Source organism: Erinaceus europaeus, chromosome 10 (genome assembly GCF_950295315.1).
Source record: "Erinaceus europaeus chromosome 10, mEriEur2.1, whole genome shotgun sequence".
Taxonomy (NCBI): domain Eukaryota; kingdom Metazoa; phylum Chordata; class Mammalia; order Eulipotyphla; family Erinaceidae; genus Erinaceus; species Erinaceus europaeus.
In genome coordinates this window covers 6,760,094-6,781,395 of record NC_080171.1, presented here as the reverse complement: position 1 = coordinate 6,781,395, position 21,302 = coordinate 6,760,094, and the positions used below count along the sequence as shown (strand labels likewise).

The 21,302-nt window shown below is 42.3% G+C and overlaps 1 protein-coding gene and 1 long non-coding RNA gene across 4 annotated transcripts in view; one reads left to right on the top strand and one right to left on the bottom strand.

The window, feature by feature from the left end:
• Positions 1–21,302, bottom strand: part of LOC132540822 (uncharacterized) — a 478,519-nt gene that overhangs the window by 142,476 nt on the left and 314,741 nt on the right. The window lies entirely within an intron of this gene.
• SLC44A1 (solute carrier family 44 member 1) overlaps positions 1–21,302 on the top strand; it is a 200,347-nt gene that overhangs the window by 110,937 nt on the left and 68,108 nt on the right. For all 3 annotated transcript variants that reach the window (XM_060199059.1, XM_060199058.1, XM_060199060.1), the window contains 7 exons: positions 2,323–2,492; positions 4,678–4,767; positions 6,663–6,802; positions 10,083–10,269; positions 11,133–11,298; positions 12,432–12,588; positions 13,503–13,586. In XM_060199059.1, the coding sequence (XP_060055042.1) occupies positions 2,323–2,492; positions 4,678–4,767; positions 6,663–6,802; positions 10,083–10,269; positions 11,133–11,298; positions 12,432–12,588; positions 13,503–13,586 (994 nt within the window). The remainder of the gene's footprint in view (positions 1–2,322; positions 2,493–4,677; positions 4,768–6,662; positions 6,803–10,082; positions 10,270–11,132; positions 11,299–12,431; positions 12,589–13,502; positions 13,587–21,302) is intronic.

Sequence of the window (21,302 nt, the reverse complement as noted above, 5' to 3'; positions counted from 1 at the left end):
CTCTCTTTCTCTCTCCCTCTCTCCCTCCCTCTCTCTGAAAAATACATGAATAAGTAAATTTAAAAGGCTAAGAGTAGCTTTCTTTCACTGATAAAGTGTTGGACTCTGAAGCATGGAGTCCTGGATTTGTTCCCCAGCATCACATGTATCAGAGTGACGCTCGGGTTCTTTTTTTCTCAAATAAATAAATACATTTTATGAATGAAAAATAATTTTAAAATGTCAGATCTTAAGCATTAACTCTCACTGACTCCATTTTGACATTGTATACCACATATATACCGACTCACCACAAGAGATAATATATATATATAAGCAGATATATATATAGACATTTTATGCTATTTATTGATTTAGATAGAGACAGAGAGAAAATGAGAGGAGGGGAGATGGAAAGTGAGAAAGAGAGACATCTGCAAACCTGCTGCGTCGCTCAGTGAAGTTCTCCCCCTGCAAATGGGGACCAGGGCTTGAACCTGGATCCTTGTATATGGTAATGTGTGTGCTCAACTCAGCCCATAATTTTATTATGTTTTAATGGGGGGGGGGAGCGAGTACAAGTGGGCCAGCCAGCCCAGATGATTGGAGAAAATATTTTTGATGAATATTCATATCACATTGTCACATCATCAATTTAAAGTACATATCAGTGCATACTCCCAGAGGATTAAAGAATAGGAAAGCTGTCGGGAGGGGATGAGATACGGAGATCTGGTGGTGGGAATTGTGCAAAGTTGCACCTTTCTTATCCTATGGTTTTGTCAGTGTTTCCTTTTTATAAATAAATTTTTTTTAAAAAGTACATATCAGTGAAGCATATGTAGGTAAGGCCAAATCTTTGTATTAGTTATTAGTCCATGAACTGGAAGAATAGAGAAGTTGTCACTGCCTCTTACACTGGTTCTCATGAACCATACACCTAAGGAAAATCAGTACAACGTTCATTTAGGTTATTTGGGGAAGTTTTGGTTTTGCATTTCTATTTTCATTTTTGAGGAAAGATATAGTTTTTTGATTCAAATCATACAAAGTTATTATCCTGGGGTTACAAACCTTGGAACTCAGTGCTCAGCGATCTTCCTCACTAACTTGAACAAAATCTAGTGCTGACCAGTGATGAGACCACATTCATATCATCTGTCAGGGTTACAGCTAATCCTGAAAGTGTGGGGTATCTGACACTAAGGACTCAATAGCCTAATGCACACAGGAGTGTGGTTTTGTGCTCCGGCATGTGTAGAGGACCCTTAGGATTCAAACAGGTCACAGCTGAACACATTTTCTAAGCCGTGGTTCAAAACCCCATTGATGAGATGATCTTGTCAGACACTCTAGTAGAACTGTGTAGCAAGAAAACAGACTTACACTTCACCTATAGCTCTGTCTCTCCGAAAATGAATGCTGCAGTCAACAGAAGGCTGTAGACGTAATCTTGGACTAAAAACAACATATAAGAAACAGAGGAACATAGTTAGTTCCATGTCTGAAAACTCTTAACAAATGTGAGATTTTTCACTCGCTTATATTTTGTGTCCTCATTCTCATGTATGTATCTCTCACATGGCAATGCTCTCATCACATCAGATACGACTTTGAGTTTTTTTTTTCTTTTTCTTTATACTATTATCACATCCTAAGTATTTCCCGCATTCATATTTGTAGTTTCCCTTTAAGTATCTGCATATTACCCTCTATGTTGCTGTCTTGGCATGACTTATTTAAGCTGAGAGTTTGTGCCTTAAACAGTCTTTTCATCTATGATTTCCTATGCTGTTCTGATGAAAACACTTTCTTAATGGTGGCACATTTCAAGAGATGTGTGTGTGTGTGTGTGTGTGTGTGTGTGTGTGTGTGTGTGTGTGTGTTTTATTTTTAAAAAGCTTAGGTAAAATTTTATTTCCGACTCAATAAATTCTGTGTTTATAAGTTTTGTCATCTTCCCCCCGAGTGATAAATGTGTAGGCTGAGGAGTTTAAGTGTTTGGATTTCTTTTTGGTGGTTTTGTGTGTGTGTGTGTGTGTGTGTGTGTGCGCGCACTCATGTGTGTGAGCGTGTGTGCCTCTTATCAGAAGGGGAGGGTAATGTCTCCTGCTGGAATACGCACTCTACCCTCTTCGATGAGGCTTGTGGTAACGACTGGCATCCTACTCATGACGTCATCTTCACAGCATTCAGCTCATAGCGCTCAGCTTCAGCTCCATATGACTCGTAGAGGGTGGAGTATACTGCAGTCACATTCACCTTTCATCTGTGTGTTTGATGTGGCATTTATATTAAGTAGGAGTAATTTTTTTTCTGATTTTTTTTTTCTTGTGTCACCAGTGCACCTATTCCATTCTTCCATCGCTGTGCTCCTGTGAACATTTCCTGCTATGCCAAGTTTGCAGAGGCCCTGATCACCTTTGTCAGTGACAATAGTGTCTTACACAGGCTGATTAGTGGAGTAATGACCAGCAAAGAAATTATATTGGGACTTTGCTTGTTGTCACTAGGTAATTGTTTTTCTCATTCTCAGCTATTGCATAGTACTGCAGTAGAAGACTGTTCTGTCTATTGGCCAAAGCATGACTACAACTGGGGATACGCATAAAATGTTTAACTTCCCATCACCAGGAGAATTGTTTCAGATTATATATAGTTATAAGTATGTGCATATCAAATATAAATATGTGTGTGTATATATCTGAAACTCAACTTCTCTTTTTCTCTTGTTGGAGATAACTGGTTTTTCCCTAACCTTTGATGATTAATTTAATAACTTTTAATATGACCACAAGAGACTTAAAAAAAAACAAACCCATGAATCAACATTGGTTTCTTTTCAGTTATGACCTCAAAAGTCTCATTCGCTTTTAAGAGAGATAGCATTGTCTCATATATTGCCATGGGAAAAATAGTAAGTTTTTATAAAATTCTTCTGAAATGTGTAAGGATTTTCCACCATTTATAGTTTCACTGTATCCCTGGAAAAAAATATGAAATCTCCACTTGTTAGCCATTGAGTTTTCTGGTTAATAAATAGGCAACCAGAGAAGATGCTATTTTTAAGATGTGGACTTATTACGTGTGGCCATTATAGGCTTTATAGAATTTTTTTTTTTTTTTTAGCTAGATGTAGTAACTATGATAGGGACCAAGCAACTGTTCACTGCTACTAATATAAATACAATTAGTATTTATGCTTTTAACAACTATAGTTATTGAGAAGATACTAGCTATATTTCCATTTTCTCATTAGAGAATGTTTTCACTTTAGTAGTGTATGACTTAACTGAAATATTGCTGTCCACATAAAAAGTGATTTCCGTTCTATTTGAAATGCTCCCATCTGTTTTGGGTCCCTGCGTACTTATTGCTAAAGTGAGTAGCTAATCACGTTACCTAGTCTCAAATCCCAACCACTTATTTGACTTTGCAAATGGTTCAAAGAAACTCGATAACTAAGAGTTTAGCTTTATATAATGAGCATTTGGTTTCTGAAAAGTTGAATATTTAACCAAGTAAAAGTTATCCAAACCTTTTTAAAAAAAAGTAATGGCACTAATTATATTAAACCATTGGAATTCTATTTTCTAGTAGAATGATTTTCTTTTGAGACTTAAAATTTATGTTCATTTGCTTATGAAATGGTCTTTGATATAACTAAAAATGAACAAATTATAATTTTTAGAAATGATTCTTCCTAAGCTAGGGTTAAACATTTTGCTTTTGAGATTCTCATGCAAGCTTTTGGTATGTTAGACTTCAACTTTGGGTGGGTAGAAGAGTTGGCTAAGTAACTCAAGCTAAGTCTTACTCCTTTCAGAAGAGCTTTTTCTATCAGTACTCCTGACCCCGGTTGAGAAACAAGATGAAAGGAATGTCTTTGGCCTCAGTAGGCTTCAGGATATTATTCTGTGGGAACTAACCATCCCTCAGATTTTTAGAGGAGAAACAACCATAAAAAGATAAAATGCTGGGGCCAGATGGTGGAGCACCTGGTTAAATATACACAATGGTCAAGCACCCAGGTTCAAGGCCCTGGTCCCCACCTGCAGGGGAAAAGCTTCACGAGTGGTGAAGTAGGATTGCAGGTGTCTATCTCTCTCCATCATCCTCTCTCTCCCCTTCTCTCAATTTCTGACTGTCTCTATCTGATAAATATAGTAAATAATAATAATAATAACATAAAAGGTAAAATGACATCTAGCTTGTTGACTGTTGAGAAGTTAGTCATGAAGTCTAAATTTCCCAAAGAAACGTACTTCCTAATTTGACTGACCTCTGTCTACATGTGGTAATGTTTCTTGTCACCCACATGACATGTCATTCGTGGTAGTTTGTATGTTGATATGTATGCCTGCATGTGAGCTCTAACACCTCCCTGTGGTGAAGCCACAATAGTCTTGTCTGTCTTTGAGTCACCATGTACATTGCATGTAGTCTCTTCTGCCATTTATAAACTCACAGTTAGAAGCCATTGGTTTCAAGTGATGCTGTTGGCTATGTGAGTAGCATAAGCACCAAACTCAGAAGACAAAAATCCACCCATCTCCTTTCTTACATAAATGGGCATCGTAAACTTATCAGCAGCAGCCAATTAGCTCTCTAGGAAAAAACGAAAAAACAGTTGAGTTTCTCTGTATTTGCCCAATGTTTTCAAGTCATCTGCATGTTCTCTGTTTATATTTCCTGCAGTTCTGTCCATGATTTTGATGGTGATAATCCGGTACATATCAAGAGTGCTTGTCTGGATTGTAACAATTCTGGTCATATTGGGTTCGCTTGGTAAGCTGCTCACTTCTTTGTTTCTTTAGTAGATAGAGTTGGAAGCTAGTTTTTCTTTTAACTTACTCTCAATTCAGAGCCACTTAATTGTTTTGAACAGATTTCCTTTTGTAAAGCTTGTGGATTAATTTATAAACTGTAAAATGAGTAGGAAGTAGACTGCACTGATGTCAACTAACTGTGATATCTCTAAGTCAAATAAAATGACGGGGCTGTGTAGTGACGTCGTCGCCACGTACAGGCACTGGGATTCACATCTGTGGTCCTCACGTGTAGGGGAGAAGCTTCAGTGGTGGAGCAGTGCTACAGAAGTCTTTCTTTATCTCTTTTTCTCTCTACCATCTCCTTCCCTTCCCTCTCAGTTTCTCTCTGAAACTCTCTATAAAAAAGGAAAAGAGAGGAAGAACAGCCACTGGAAGTGGTGGATTTGTCATGCAGGCAAGAAACCCCAGCGGTAAGCCTGGTGACAATAAAAATAATAAAAAGAAAATAATATAAAGTGGTAAGGACATTGACATTTGAAGGAGAGGTGTATTTTTTTATTGGATGGAGACAGAGAGAAATCCAAAGGGAATGGGAAGGAGAAAGGGAGAGGAACAGAGAGAGACCATTTCAGCACTGCTTCACCACTTGTGAGGCTTCCCCCATGCAGGTGGTGACCAGGGGCTCGAACCCCAGTCCTTGAGCATCGCTACCTATGCGCTCAACCAGGTGCGCCGCCCGCCGCCTAGCTCCAAGGAGAAATGGCTTTAGAAAGGAGCCAGTGTTTTAGGTGGTGCAAGAGATCCAATCCAGGGTCTCATACATGCATGCTGCCAACAAGCCACTTCTTCAACCCCAGGAGCTGACATAGTTCCGTCAGTGTCAGTTTGAGGGATGAGCCCCAGTGATAAGAAAGGAATCGAGGCTTTTTTTTTGTTTAAGGTTCTATCTTTCAAGTAGAGACCATTCCTTTGATCTTGTACTTTGTAAAGGTCTGGTTCAGCCATTCTAAGGTGTTACAGTTCTTTTTGAAAACTTTAAAGGTAAAAAATTCTAAATTTTTTACTTAGATTTGAATTGACTATGTATTTACTTGTTTCCTTATATTTTTCTTTGTTTCCACATTACTGTATAAGCTTCCTGGATGGTGAGGAGGGGGACTTGGCTTTGGGCATTGTTCAGTCTGTGCATCTAGAACAGCAGATGCTATGTACACCTGAAAGGCTTCCTGTGTATGTGGGGTGATCTTGCCTGCTGTGATTCTCTTCGTGAGACCTTGCATGCCTCCCTCTTCAGTATAGTCCTCAGAATCTCTGAATCAGTGGTGGAGACAGAAACTCCTGTCTCCTGGTACCCATACCAAACCATCAGGGACTTAACTATCTTTCCCTTCTTTCGGTGGGAACTACTCTCTGGATCTTCATTTACTCGTCGTCAGGGCTAGATGGTGAAGTCCTGGGCAGCACACACATGTCACCATTTGCTCACTGTATAACTGCTTCACCAGTTACAGGGCTCGTGTCAGCAGTAGTCTCTGGCTTTGCTCTGAGAGACAGACAGCAGGGATCTTTGTCTTCTCCAGTTTACTGTTGATTGCTGTGATCCCGATATAATTCCTGCAGACTCACCCAACTGAAAGAGACACTGAGGTTTTCCTGTCACCAGCTCACCTCAAGAACATCTGCTTTTCAGAGATCAAGTGGGGAGACACAAAAAACTTGGACAGTGGGTGGTATATTGCAGCAAAGCTAAGGGCTCTGGGAAAAAGGGAAAGGGAGTGAGTGGGGATGTGGTGCATAATGGCGATGTGCAGGCAGGGTTCAGAGAATGGGGGTTTTCTACTCTCCTGTCTCTTGAGCCAGTTGTTGTGAAGTGGGGACATATGCGCACACACACACCTGTTTTATCTCCAGGTGGCACAGGCGTCCTGTGGTGGCTGTACGCAAAGCAAAGGAGGTCTCCCAAAGAAACAGTGATTCCTGAGCAGCTCCAGATAGCTGAAGACAATCTGAGAGCCCTCCTCATCTACGCCTCTGCAGCTACAGTGTTCACAGTGAGTGCAGGCTGGAGCCCGCCTTTCAGGCTCACGTTGTCATTTGCAAGAGGTGACTAATGGAGCAGAAAGTCACCTCTAGCCACTGCTGTGCTAGCCCTGGCCTCCACGGGACAACCTCTCAGTCCTTCACTGAAGGCTCCTGACCATGTGCTTGTTGTGGGTGCTCCTCACTGCCTGCCTCTTGAGAAAGGTTCTTTCACCTAGACAATTTACGTGATCCTTTATTCGTGACATATTCCTTATTGTCATAGGTAGTACATGTAAGTTCCTTTTCCTAAGATCGTTCTCTTTACTACAGAAAATTCTGTTCATATTAGGTTACCTTTTACCATTCATTTACCTGGTCATTATCACCCCGTTTTTTAATTAGTGATTTAATTATGATCAACAAGATTGTAGGATGACAGGGGTACAATTTCACACAGTTCCCACCACCAGAGCTCCATGTCCACCCCCTCCTTTGGAAGCTTCCCTATTCTTTATCCCTCTGGCAGTATGGGCAAAATTCTTTATGGCGTGCAGAAGGTGGGAGGTCTGGCTTCTGTAATTGCTTCTCCACTGGACATGGGCATTAACAGGTCAGTCCACACCCCCAGCCTGTCTCTATCTTTCCCTAGTGGGCCAGGGCTCTGGGGAGGTGGGATTCGAGGACACATTGGTGAGATCGTCTGCCCAGGGAAGTCAGGTTGGTGTCATGGCGGCACCTGCAACTGGGTGGCTGAAAAGCATTAATATATAAAGCAGAGCAAATTGTTTAATAATTGGGAACCTAAAAGTAAGAATATAATAGATGAGACTTGGGGGTCTTCATGTTGAAAGGAGCCCATAACTTTACTAATTTTTGTCTGAGCCTGACAACTAATATGCAGGTAGGCTAAAAGTACTATCTGGGAAGATGGTGTCAGAGTTGGAAATAGGACTAGAAAGCTTGATCAGGGCAGAGAGTAGCTCCCAAATATGGGAAAAATATATAAATACCATTAGCTATAAACCCCATCAATCTGACCTAGGGCCCGTATCTATTAATATTCAGCACAGGAGCCTGTATAGCTTCTGCATCCCTGTGGGTCTGAGCTCACAGTCCATGGTCACAGCTGGGCACATTCTAGGCTGCACTCATGTCAGGACCCGTCTTCCTTGGGTGACAGAGTCTGTTGACGCAGCCTCCCTCAGGAGTGGGGCAGTTTCTACCGCTGTTGTTCTACATTGAGGGCAAGGTCCTGGAGAGGCCCACAAGAGGGTTGATGATGCTGTTCCTGATGGAGATGACCAGTGATGGTGGAGAGAGGGATCTGTGTGAGAATCATGTCTTTGTGGGAATCCCAGGATTCCCTGACTAGGGCCCCGGGTGATGGGGTGGCCTGGCAGTGACCAAAAGGACCATCATTAAAGTGTGCCGGTCTCTTGCCCTTATCCAGCTTTTGTAGTCCTTATTCTATCTGACAAGGTTAGACTTAGAGTGACTGAGGGAAGTGAAATAGGAGGTAGGTGAGGAGAGTATCTACATCTAAGTAGAAACTGTTGAGTACTTTATGGTGTCTTTTTTAGGTCTTTCTTTTTGCTTGCTGCACTTCTTGAGTCTCTGTAGACTACTGCACACTCTTGACTTTAAGGTAGATGTTTTCCCCTAACTTACGCACACATGTACACGTGTGCCCCATCTCATGGGCCCTGGTCTGTATCTAGGTTCTTTAACTTTGTTAGGAAGTGCACCACCCGAAATGGAACTTGCCGAGGAGTCCTGTGAGCCAGGAGAGGCCTCACCAGAGTAATGGAGCTGGAGAGTTGTCATCCCAGGCCCGGTGTCTCTGAACACAGTCCAAAGTGAAGCAAGTCAAGGTGGCACTGGTCACTTTATTATCAGCAGATGGTGTCAAATGGTGTGGCTCGTGAGAAGCACGAAGGAAAAGGAGTAAAAGCCTAGAGGTGCCCCATGCTTGTCTTTTCAGACTTTCGCTTACTGATACAGTATTAGTTGACGCCGTCGGCCTTTGACTTCACATGTCGCCGACAAGTATGTTACCCTACCACATACACTGCTAAGGTCTCCCCTGCTGCCAGCTATTAGACACCCCCGCCCCAACCCCTTCACTTGACCAGCCTTATCCCTTCTCTCTGTAGCCTCTGTTTGGCAGTCAGTGTGAAGGCTGCTTTTCACTTGACCTTGACCTTGTCTGGTTCCTTTTTTTTGTTTGTTTGTTTCTTTTTATCCCAGATGCAAGGGAGATTATCAGGCCTTTGTCTTTCTTTTGCATTAATTATTTCACACAGCGAGATTCATTTCCTCCGGTTTCATTAACGTTGTAGCAAAAGGCACCTCTGGGAACCACTCTGTTTGACTTCAAAAAGGATGTCTTAGATCTGTCTAGAACTGACAAGAATTAGTACGACTGGAAGTTGATGAAGTATTATTGTTATCTGGAGAATGATACTTCCTACATTTTGTTTGTTTTGTTTTGTTTTTTAAGTTTTACACTTTTTTTCCATTTTCTTTTTCTTTTTCTTTTTTTAATTATATTTATTTATTTTTCCCTTTTGTTGCCTTGTTACTTTTATTGTTGTTCTAGTTATTATTGTTGTTGTCATTAATGTCATTGTTGTTGGATAGGACAGAGAGAAATAAAGAGAGGGGGAGAGAAAGACAGACACCTGCAGACCTGTGTCACCACCTGTGAAGCGACTCCCCTGCAGGTGGGGAGCTGGGGGTTTGAACTGGGTACTTATGCAGGTCCTTGACATGTGCACTGCCGGGATAGCCTGAGGGTGCTTATTCCCGAGCAAGTGCTCTCTGGGTTGGAGAGAACTCGACTGGAGCCAACGTAGGCTGCTGCGTAGGAGAGGGATCAGGAGAAGGATCAGGAACTCGGGCCGGGCTAGCGTTGCAAGAGATAGACTCTGGAACTCTCGGAGCCGGAAGGCAAGCCCAAGTGTATTAAAACAGAAGAGCAGCTGTATATATACTCGCCAAGTAGGGTGGAAACAGGATGTGATGTAGAGAGGGTGGAGCGAAAAGAGACTGGTGGAAATCAGGGTGTGACAAGGAGAGGGGATGGAGCAAAAAGACATCATGAACCAGTGGGATTAAACCAATGCCCTGCAGGCAGGGCGGTTCCTGGGTAACTGGTTATGTAAATAGATCTCACGGATAAGCAGGGGGAAGCTGGCGTACTGCCCAACATGCACTTAACCTGCTGTGCTATTGTCCGACTCCCTTATTTTTCCATTTTCTTCGCTAGAAACAGTAACTGGAGACTTTTCTTGCATTCTCTTCTTACAGGTCATCTTGTTCCTGATAATGCTGGTCATGCGCAAGCGTGTGGCTCTCACTATTGCCTTGTTCCACGTGGCTGGCAAAGTCTTTATTCACCTGCCGCTGCTAGTCTTCCAGCCCTTTTGGACTTTCTTTGCCCTAGTCCTGTTTTGGGCATATTGGATCATGACGCTACTCTTTCTTGGCACTACAGGTAAAACAACATTGTTTTTGTTTGTTTTTAGGGAAAAGACTGGTTTGTATTAAAATGTTTTAAAATATCAGAGAAATGTGATTTTTAAAAAATATTTACTGATGTATTTATTTTTGATAGCAACAGAGAGAAAGGGGAGGGGAGCCAAAAGGTGCCGCACCTGGCTGAACACACGTTACCATGTAGAAGGCTCTAGTTTGAGCCCCCAACCCCCACCTGCAGGGAGGAAACTTGATGAAAGGTGAAGCCGTGCTCTAGGCGTCTGTCTTTCTCCCTCTCGATCTCTTCCTTCCCTCTTAATGTCTCTTTGTCCAATCAAATAGAATAGTAAAATTAAAGGGAAAGAAGGGGAGAGGACGAGTGGGAGCAAGAAAAACAGTCAAAGCACTGCTTCACTGCTCTCGGAGCTTTGAAGAGATCAGTAAACTTGTATGTAAGTTCTCTGACTATTTAGCACATCTGCCTTGGAAAGGATCTACTCACTAGAGTCTGTTACATTCTGTATTTTGCTAATAATTTAGATCTGTGATTTGAGAAGTAATAACTTGGAATTAAAAAAAAAAAAAACAAGTGTTTGAAAATGCATCCCTAAACCAAATAACTAATAATGTGATAAAAACCATATTAAAATAGAGCAACTTTATGTGATGCCTTTGGGGAAATCAGAATGCTTAATTGTATAGTGTTTGGCTTCACAACTTTCCAAGTGCTAATTATTTCTGTCCCTTAATGAAAAAACACTGTTGTGGTTTGAGAGTAGGGACCTGTTACTGGAAATTCCACTTGTCTTTTATATTTAGTCTCTGTAATTCTTGACTTACACTTGATGTATTTTTTTCCCCCCTTCTCTGCTGTTTTCCTAGGCAGTGCTGTTCAGAATGACAAAGGCTTTGTGGAGTTCAGAGTGTCTGGGCCTCTGCAGTACATGTGGTGGTACCATGTGGTGGGCCTGATCTGGATAAGTGAATTTATTTTAGCATGTCAGCAGATGACAGTGGCAGGAGCCGTGGTGACATACTACTTTACTAGGTGAGCATGTACCTAGAAGTTTACGGCCAGCTAAATAATTGCACTTAAAGGAATGAGACTGAGGCTCATACAAGTCTCGTGTCTTTAAAAAGTAATTGGACGTAAATACTGTGAAATGTTGTAGTGGACAGTATTGAAATGGCAGAAAATTGGGGATTATAATTTTATTCTTTATACCTCAGAAAGATAAGTAGTCCGGCAGATCATGATAGCGCTTAATTTGTATTTCACAGTAGAGTAAATCTTGCTAGTAAAACATTTTAGACTTTTGCTTTTTATAAAGGCCCACCAAAGGCAACCTTTGAAATTTATCATTCCTGTGCTAGCTTTGGAGGTCTGTGGGTAAGCTGTGGTGCTGACCATTTTTTTAATATTATTTTTTTTAATTGATTTATTTATTCCCTTTTGTTGCCCTTTTTTTTTGTTTGTTTTTTTTTGTAGTTATAGATATCGTCGTTGTTGGATAGGACAGAGAGAAATGGAGAGAGAGAGGGAGAGAAAGATACCTGTAGACCTGCTTCACCGCTTGTGAAGTGACTCCCCTGCAAGTGGGGAGCCGGGGTCTTGAACCGGGATCCTTACGCCGGTCCTTACGCCTTGCACCCGCTGTGCTACCGCCCGACTCCCGGTGCTTCCCGTTTGTAAAATGAAGTGCCTGGTCTAGGATGAATATCTTTTGAAGTTTCATTTTCTGACTATACATAATTAATTCCTCAGATGTTTACTCATAAGAGCTTTTAAGATACAATTTTAGTTAAATTATCTTTTTAAGATTTTACTTATTTATTTATTAATGAGAAAGATAGGAGGGGAGAGAGAAAGAACCAGATATCACTCTGGTACATGTGCTGCCAGGGATTGAACTCGAGACCTCATGCTTAGGAGTCCAGTGCTTTATCCACTGCACTACCTCCCAGACCATGAGTTTTAATTAAATTATTAGAGCACAGGAAGCCCCATGAGACAGCCATAACAATGAAGTAATAATTTCCTATAGCACTCACACTTGTCATAAAGCTAGAAAAGAAACAGGAACTGATTTCTTCACTGCATTGGGCTCTGTAAACCGCTCCGACCCTCCCACCCTGGTCTAGCCTTTGTGTTACTAGGCCTCTCGTTCTTTTTAAAAACAGGGATAAGAGGAATTTGCCATTTACTCCCATTCTGGCGTCAGTGAGTCACCTCATCCGCTATCACCTGGGCACAGTGGCAAAAGGGTCTTTCATTATCACCCTGGTCAAGATTCCACGAATGATCCTTATGTATCTGCACAGCCAACTTAAAGGAAAGGTGAGAGGAACTGTTCTTTACTGGCTTTCTGTGGGCACATTCAGACCTCAGTCGTGCGAATGTCGTCGGGCACCTGGTGACGCTGAGTCTGCAAGGAATTCTTTTCGAAGTACCTTCCAGTCTTTCCCCTTTGACGCTTACTTCTCTGTTCGAGCTGCTCTGACAAAATCCACCTAATCACTGGCCTGTCCATCTCTCTGTCTGTGGAACTCACATTCCCTTCTCCTTAGGTCATCCTCCCTGTCCTTGACTGTAGGACAAAAGTAACGGAGGGAGGGCCAGGTGGTGGCACACCCAGCTAAGCGCACACATTACAGTTCGCAAGGACTCAGGATCAAGCCCCCGGTCCCCACCTGCGGGAGGAAAGCTTTGCAAGTGACGAAGCAGGGCTGCAGGTGTCTCTCTGTCTCTCTCCCTCTCTGTCTCCCCTTCCCTCTTCATTTCTGGCTGTCTCTATTTAATAAATAAAGATGATTTTAGAAAAGAAGAATAACAAGCGTGTATTGTTTAGCTTAAATGTCTCAAACGCCTTTCTTCTGGAATAGAAACTCTCCCTGACTCTCCCAATGTCACCTCCCTCTGTTCTCAGCTCTCATGGTACTTATCACCTGTATCAAAATTTGATATTCAACATTTATGATTAGTACATCTTTTTTCTCCTACTAGATTGTAGTTTCCTTTCTGGTCTTGCACGTCCTCAGTATACCGTCTCTGTAATAGATACCAACTACATATTGACTGAAGCTGATCAAAAAGTAGTTCAGCCATTATGTTTTGTGGAAAAAAATGCATCGGTGTGAAAGCTTTGAAGCAGAAACTGTTTTAATATTTAATATTTAGTCTGTCTAACATTTCCATTATTCTGTTTGATGATTTGCCTTTTTAAAATCATTTCGCTTTTTCCTTCTCTCCAGGAAAATGCTTGTGCTAGATGTGTGCTGAAGTCTTGCATTTGCTGCCTTTGGTGTCTTGAAAAGTGCCTGAATTACTTAAACCAGGTAAAAGATTTCAAAAATAAAACAAGCACTTATTTTCAAAATTGACTTACTACTCCATGATAAATCAGCTGAACTTGGTTGAAGACAATGTTACATCTTTCTATTGGTATTAGACATTATATATTGATCAAGTATATCTAATGAAGCATATCAATTTTTTTTTTGCCTCCAGGGTTATTGCTGGGGCTCAGTGCCTGCACCATGAATCCACTGCTCCTAGAGGCCATTTTTTTACCCCAACTTTGTTGCCCTTGTTGTTGTAGCCTTGTTGTGGTTATTATTGTTATTGTTGATGTCATTCGTTGCTGGATAGGACAGAGAGAAATGGAGAGAGGAGGGGAAGACAGAGAAGGGAAGAGAGAGACAGCTGCAGACCTGCTTCACCACTTGTGAAGTGACTCCCCTGCAGGTGGGGAGCCGGGGGCTCGAACTGCGATCCTTACGCTGGTCCTTGCACTTTGCACCACCTGTGCTTAACCCACTGTGCTACCGCCTGACCCCCCTCATATGCTTATTTTTAAAAGTCCCTTTTTTTTATTTAAGAAAGGATTAGTGAACAAAAGCATAAGGTAGGAGGGGTACAGCTCCACACAATTCCCAACACCCCTCCTACCTTATGCTTTTGTTCACTAATCCTTTCTTAAATAAAAAATTTAAAAAAAAATAAAAATAAAAATAAAAATAAATAAATCTTCTGATTTTAAATACCCTAAAAAAAAAAAAAGTGCCTTTTTTTTTAAAATATAGCATCAGTGGCGATACACAGGGCCTAACACATGTCACATGTGCAAGCATCACCTGTCTGCCATTTATGTGGTATACACACACACACACACACACACACACACACACACACACACACACACACACACTGCTGTGTAAGGTGTGAGGGATGAGGGACATGCACTCCCTGACGAGCTATTTCACAGACCAGAGTAACTCAGGTTCTTTGTCTTAAGATATGGGAAAGCAGCTTAAGGCTTCATCTTTCAGAAAAGACAATTTTATCATCCCTGATTCATAATCTTTTTGTCTTTGATTTTTAATATGTTCACTCTGGCCAGAGGCAATTGGCCATATAACATGTCTGAAATCTCTAGTTTAGTAAGAGGCTATGTGACACTCTTTTTTGTCTTATTTGGTTTTCCTATAGCTGCATACACTCAAAACTAAATGTGTTTTCTTGTGGTTGGTCTCATTTTCTTTTGTTGTTTGTTTGCTTGTTTTGTCCAGTTGCTGAAGACTTTGTGAATGACCTGGGAAACAGTATCCAAGGAGGTGTTTCTAAAGTGAATTAAGACTAGTAACAGTTCATAGAGCAATGAATCGGTCCTTTTGTATCTGATTATATAGGACTCTGTGACACACCCTTCCCACCCTTCCTCTATCTTTTTCTTTTTACTACTTTTCTCCATTCCCAGAAAATCAATTCTAATACACTGATTCATTCATCTGAGAGACCAAAGACAAATACTGACTTTCTCACCATTTACCTTAAATGACTGACTGAAAAGTAGCATTGATCTTTCTCTTCACTCCAGGATAGTAAAGGAGGATTGACCCGTGACTCTGGTGTGGTAGTGTTGCCGGACACTTGCTTTATTAGAGTTCTGTGCTTCCTGGGAAAAGCAGGGATGTTGCTGCATTAGCAAAGCATCTCCTTAGAGCCTACTACTCTTTTGCTGTAAAGGGTTTGGAAGGTTATCATGAAGTAATTAGCAGCAACCTTAACAGTCTGAAAAATCATGCTCTGAGATATACTTTGTGTAATACTTAATTCTTTTATTTGTCTAGTTCCAATCAACTGTACCAAACCCAGTTAGACTTGACTTTTTTTTCTGCTGTGAAATATATAAATTGATCATATATTTAATCCTTGTATAAATATATTAAATATGAATAAGGATCTCAGGATCTTTCTTCCTCCCTATTGTCCCTATTTTTAAACCAATACTATAGCACATATCGTAATTAATTTTGCACTTCAAGTCTTTTTGAATATTTTTTAAATATTTATTTTCCCTTTTGTTGCCCTTGTTTTTTATTGTTGTTGTTGTTGTAATTACTATTGTTGTAGTTACTAATGCCATCATTGTTGGATAGGATAGAGAGAAATGGCGAGAAGAGGGGAAGACAGAGAGGGGGAGAGAAAGACAGACACCTGCAGACCTGCTTCACCGCCTGTGAAGCGACTCCCCTGCAGGTGGGGAGCCCGGGGCTTGAACCGGGATCCTTACACCAGTCCTTGCACTTCACGCCACGTGCGATTTAACCCTGCACTACCGCCCGACTCCCGCCTTTCAAGTCTTATGATGCCAATCCCTCTCATTCTTTATTATTATTATTATTATTATTATTTTCAAAGATTTCTTGTTTAGTTGATTATTTACTCTCTGAAATTCTCTTTAGAGTACCAGGAATACAGTGAAATGGTAATGATTAAAATGCCAGCGTGCACTGCATGGTAGCTTCCCAAGTGCCAAATACTGTGTGACTCCTACTCCATACGCAGTGTCTTTAGCCGGAAGTTTTGTAGTGCTGATGGTCTCTTACTGTGGATTCCCCCTTGCATTGTGTCCCTCCTATCTTTCCTTCTCCTGTCATTCCTGAGTCCATAGTCTTCAGCATTACTAGAAAGCTACTGCAGATAGCAGACAAAGTCTGAGTTAACATGGGATTGTGGAGACTGTGTCGAGCTGGAGAGCTCATCTTCCACTGAAGAGGGCGGTCATTGTAGTCTTTGCTGTTATTTACCATTGCCACGTGGGGAAGTGCTAGGCAGTGTTTTCTAGGGTCCGAGACCTTTGGTGTCCTAGTACCTCCCCTAAGGTGTTGGGATCAGAACCTGGGCCACATGAATGGCAAGACGCACACTGACGCATGGAGCTCTCTCTAGAATTCTGGATGCTTGCACTGTACGTCTTGCTTTCAAGTTACAGACAACTAGTCATTGAAAAACAGCTGAATGAAAAAGAACAAATTGGCCTTTGGGCTACATGGGGACCACCAGTTCGTTAACCTGTCTACAGGTATTTTTCTCTCTTCCTCTGTCTTCCCCTCCTCTCCCAGCTTCTCTTTGTTCTATCCAATAAAAATGGAAAAAAGTGGCCACCAGGAGCAGTGGATTTATAGTGCTTGCACTGAGTCCTACTGATAACCCTGGAGGCAAAAAAAAAAAAAGCCAATAATAATGAGGACAGGGGAGATAGTATAATGGCTATGCAAAGAGACTTTCACATGAGCATAGGCTCCAGTGTCCCAGGTTCAAGCCCTCATACTACCATAAGCCAGAGCTGAACAGTGCTGTGGCAAAAAAATAATAAAATAATGTATATATCCATCCCCCTCCCCCCAATGTATGGACACGTGTACATAAGCCCTGTCTCACGTGCGCTGGTCTGTATCTAGATTCTGAGGCTTTGGGAACTAGGGAGTCCTATGAGCTGGGAAAGATCTCCCCAGAGTAATGAGGCTGAAGGGTCGACATTCCACACCTGACGTGTCTGGACGTGATCCAAAGTGAAGCATGCCGAGGTGGCACTGGGTGCACTGATTGGGTTGGGATCAGCAGGTGCAGTGTCAGTTGGTCTGAATGGAGAGAAACCGGCTGGGAAGTGAGCCCCACCCTAGGGGTTCCAGGACCGGGAGAAACATGGGCTTGACAGAGAAAGGGGAAGGCAATAGATAGTTATTGCTTTAAGCAAATTATTTGACATTTGGGTGAACTTTGAAAATCCCACTGTTAGGATTTACTATAGCATACAAGACCTCACTGTAATGTCTGTCCTTTAATGTTATTTACAGATAGCTATAGCTTATAAAGTGACACCACCAGTTGTTTCTGTTCTCCCTGGTCTTAGCTTATAGGTGATTTAACATTTCAAAGAGCAAGTCATTATTAGGGATGCATTAACAATTTGAGCCCACTGTTAAAATTCAGTTTGGTTACCACTTTGAAGTTATAAGTGCTTAGATTGAAGGAATCTATACTCAAGAGTTAGAGTCTGTGTATCAAAAAGTTTGAAACATTCAATCCATTTTAATAATAATAAAACTTTAATGAGAGAATAGTAATGGAGAAGAATATTCATGATGAGGTAGAGTAGACCTGCCATTCTGTAGCCCAGTATAAAATGCTTTAATGCCAAAACACGACCTAGTGCCAAGCAGCATGGAAATGCAGTTGGTAAGGAAGTAAACCATTCGCTGTTTACAGGTCAGATACTAGAGTTTTGCAAATAAAACTGTGTCCAACTGTGTTTCTGCAGGCAGTTATCTTAAAGTGGCATGAGGTGATTATACATTTAATCTAACAAATCAGACTCACTTGAGGTAGAGAGACTGTTACAAGCAGAATCTGTTTGCGTTGGGTATGGAGTTACTCGGGCCGCGGTGTGCTCAGACACTATCTGGAGACAGTGCATCTAACACTAGTAGAATCTGTTTGCGTTGGGTATGGAGTTACTCGGGCCGCGGTGTGCTCAGACACTATCTGGAGACAGTGCATTTAACGCTAGACCAGGCATCTGCTCCCTGGCTGATAAGCTCTGTAAAGCTATAAAGCTGTTCTGTGTACTGTACGAGTGTAGAGAATATTCTTACACACACACTCCCTGATACCATTCTAAGGACTTTATAGACATTATCCATAACTCTGTAAGGAAGGCTTGTTTTCTCGGTTCATAGCGGAGAACTTTAAAACTGACATCTTGTTGCAGATTTTATGATCTAGAGTTGGAAGAGGTCTTCAAATCTAGCTTTGCCATTACATCACACTGCACCCCCCATATTAATATATTCCTGTTTGCGCAACATCAAGAAAACTCAAGTTGGAAGCAGGAGTTTGGTCACCCAATGATGTCCACTTTATCATGCAGGAGAATCCAGGCTCCTTGAACCCCTAACACCACACAGAACGTCAGGGGAGCCTCGTGGACAGTGGAACAGTGCTGTGATTTCTCTCCTCTCTCTTGTCTCTTTCCTTCTCTCCCTCTCTGCTTCTCCTTTTTTGGGGTTTGAGGTTTGGTGCTGGCACTACAAATCCATTGCCCCGGGGGGGGGGGGGGCTATCTTATTTTTCTCTCTCTCTCCTTTCTTTTTCTTTTTCTTATTTTTTCTGTTTTATCTGATAGGACACAGAAACTGAAGAAGAGTGGGGGAGCTAGAGAGAGAGAAAGATTGGCACCAGCAGGTCTGCTTCAACATTCATTCCTCCCCCCCCCCCCAGTAGGTGGGGAGTGCAGGCTGGAACCTGGATCCTTGAGCATGGCGTAACCTGGTGTGCACCGCACTTGGCCTCCTCTCTGTTTCTCCTTATGGAAAAGAAAAAGTTTGCAGGGTCAGTGGAATTTCATATGTGCAAGGTTCTAGTGTAAAAGAGAAGGAAAGAGGAGAGAGGGAGTGAGGAAGGAAAGGGAGGGAGGGAGGAAGCTAGAGTAACGTTTATTTTAGAAAATGTGCAAACATCTCAGGATTTGATGTATCCTGCTGTGAACTCAGGAAGTAGGACTTTTTCATTCACTGCTGTAGCCTCATGCATGTGGGATACCACCACTGAATAGTTTCCCCAACACCACCAGTTTTTTTTCCATTATGTGAGGGTGAGGAGAGGGAAGAGGAAGTGACAGAGAAAACAGGAAGAGAGGAGAAGTACAACACCACTCCTTGCCACCCATAGAGCTCCCCAATGCCATCCTTGGTGCACCCATTTGGTGTTTGGGCTCAAACCCAGGGCCTTGTGTGTGGTTTAAGCATGAACTCTGTCAGGAGAGCTCTTTCTAGAACCAGGCAATTGGCAATTTTAAACCAGACTGAGTGAAATCTATGATGTAAATCTGACTTTGTTGCCCCTCTATTCCTCTCTCAGAATAAGAAAGGGGTATGAGGAGGAAGTAGGTCAACTGATCACAACTGATGGAGCCGTAAACTTTCAAGTCTGCGGTTGCTTGTTTGATGGTCTGATGTCCCAGAATGGAGTTCTGGCTTCTCTCTCTTTCTCTCTCTCCCTCTCTCTCTCACTCCCCCCCCTCTCTATCTCCCTATCTCTATCTCTGTCCCTCCATCCCTCCCCTCCTTTCTTCTTCTCTCTCCCTCTCTCTCTCACCTTCACTCAACCTCATCTGAAAGGCACACACACTCCATATGTAATAAATAAAATCAAGCTTTAGTTTTGGGGTTTTTTTTAATAAGAAAATGAGTACTTTTTTTAAACATTTATTTTAATAGTGGTGCTGGGGATTGAACCTTGGAGGACCTTGGAGCCTCAAGCATGAAAGTTTTTGCAGAACTGTTAAGCTGTCTCCCCACCTTTAATTACCTTTTGCCTAATTTACTTTGTAATGTTTCACTCATAGTTTTACATAGCCTATTTCAGATTTCCTATCTTTGCAGTCTTAACCTCCCCCATTAAGTGAGTGAGAATCATTCTAAATAATTTCAGAACTTAATCTAAACTTAAACAGATATTTATGTCATTACATGACGAAAGGAAAGATGGCTTGGAAATAGCGAAGCTGTGCTCTGGGTCAGATTGCCGAGCAGATTGGCCTGGGTCAGATCGCCAAGCAGATTGGCCTGGGTCAGATCCCCAAGCAGATTGGCCTGGGTCAGATCCCCGAGCAGATTGGCCTGGGTCAGATCGCCAAGCAGATTGGCCTGGGTCAGATCCCCGAGCAGATTGGCCTGGGTCAGATCGCCAAGCAGATTGGCCTGGGTCAGATCCCCAAGCAGATTGGCCTGGGTCAGATCCCCGAGCAGATTGGCCTGGGTCAGATCCCCGAGCAGATTGGCCTGGGTCAGATCGCCAAGCAGATTGGCTTGGGTCAGATCCCCGAGCAGATTGGCCTGGGTCGCTATATGGTCACCTTCAGCACCCACGTATTTGCTGCTGATACAAATGAGAATTCGTTCTGCAGGAGGAGTGAGTACGTTTTCACTGTGTTGTGTCACAGAAAAGTGGCACTAGTGACCACCACGTAGGCTAACAGACATCTTTGACTTTTTTCCCTCTCTTCTTTATATATTTTACTTATTTTCCTTTTTGTTGCCCTTGTTGTTTTTATTGTTGCGGTGGATATTATTGTTGTCGTTATTGATGTTGTTGCCGGATAGGACAGAGAGAAATGGAGAGAGGAGGGGGAGAGAAAGACAGACACCTACAGACCTGCTTCTCCGCCTGTGCAGCGACCCCCCTGCAGGTGGGGGATCTGGGGGCTCAAACCGGGATCTTTGCACTTTGTGCCATGTGCACTTAACCGGCTGCGCTACTGACCAGCCGCCCCAATCTTTTCTCTTTTTTAAATTATAGTATTGAGTGAATCCAGGCCCTTTCCCAAGAGGCATGTGCTCTACCTCTTAGCCACCCACCTAACACTATTTGTTTTATTTTTATGTGACAGAGATAGTGAGTAATGCACCGCTCCAGCACCCCTGGAGTCCCATGTGGTCTGTTTTTGATGATCTCGGGTGGTGCTGAGGATGGAACCCAGAAGCTCATGTATGAGCCTCAGCCCTACAGCCAAGCCACCTCTCTAGTTTGAACAAAGAGACTTTTCTGTGTAGCAAAAGAATCCGAGAAGTGGGCAGAGGCTGTGTGTGTGCTGACACTTCCCATGGGGGAATGTGAAATTAGGCCGATGAAAACAGCTGTCTTGATCTCACATTTAGCACAGTAGTCTAGGCACCAGAAGTCTCCAGTTCAATCCTTGACACCAGTTA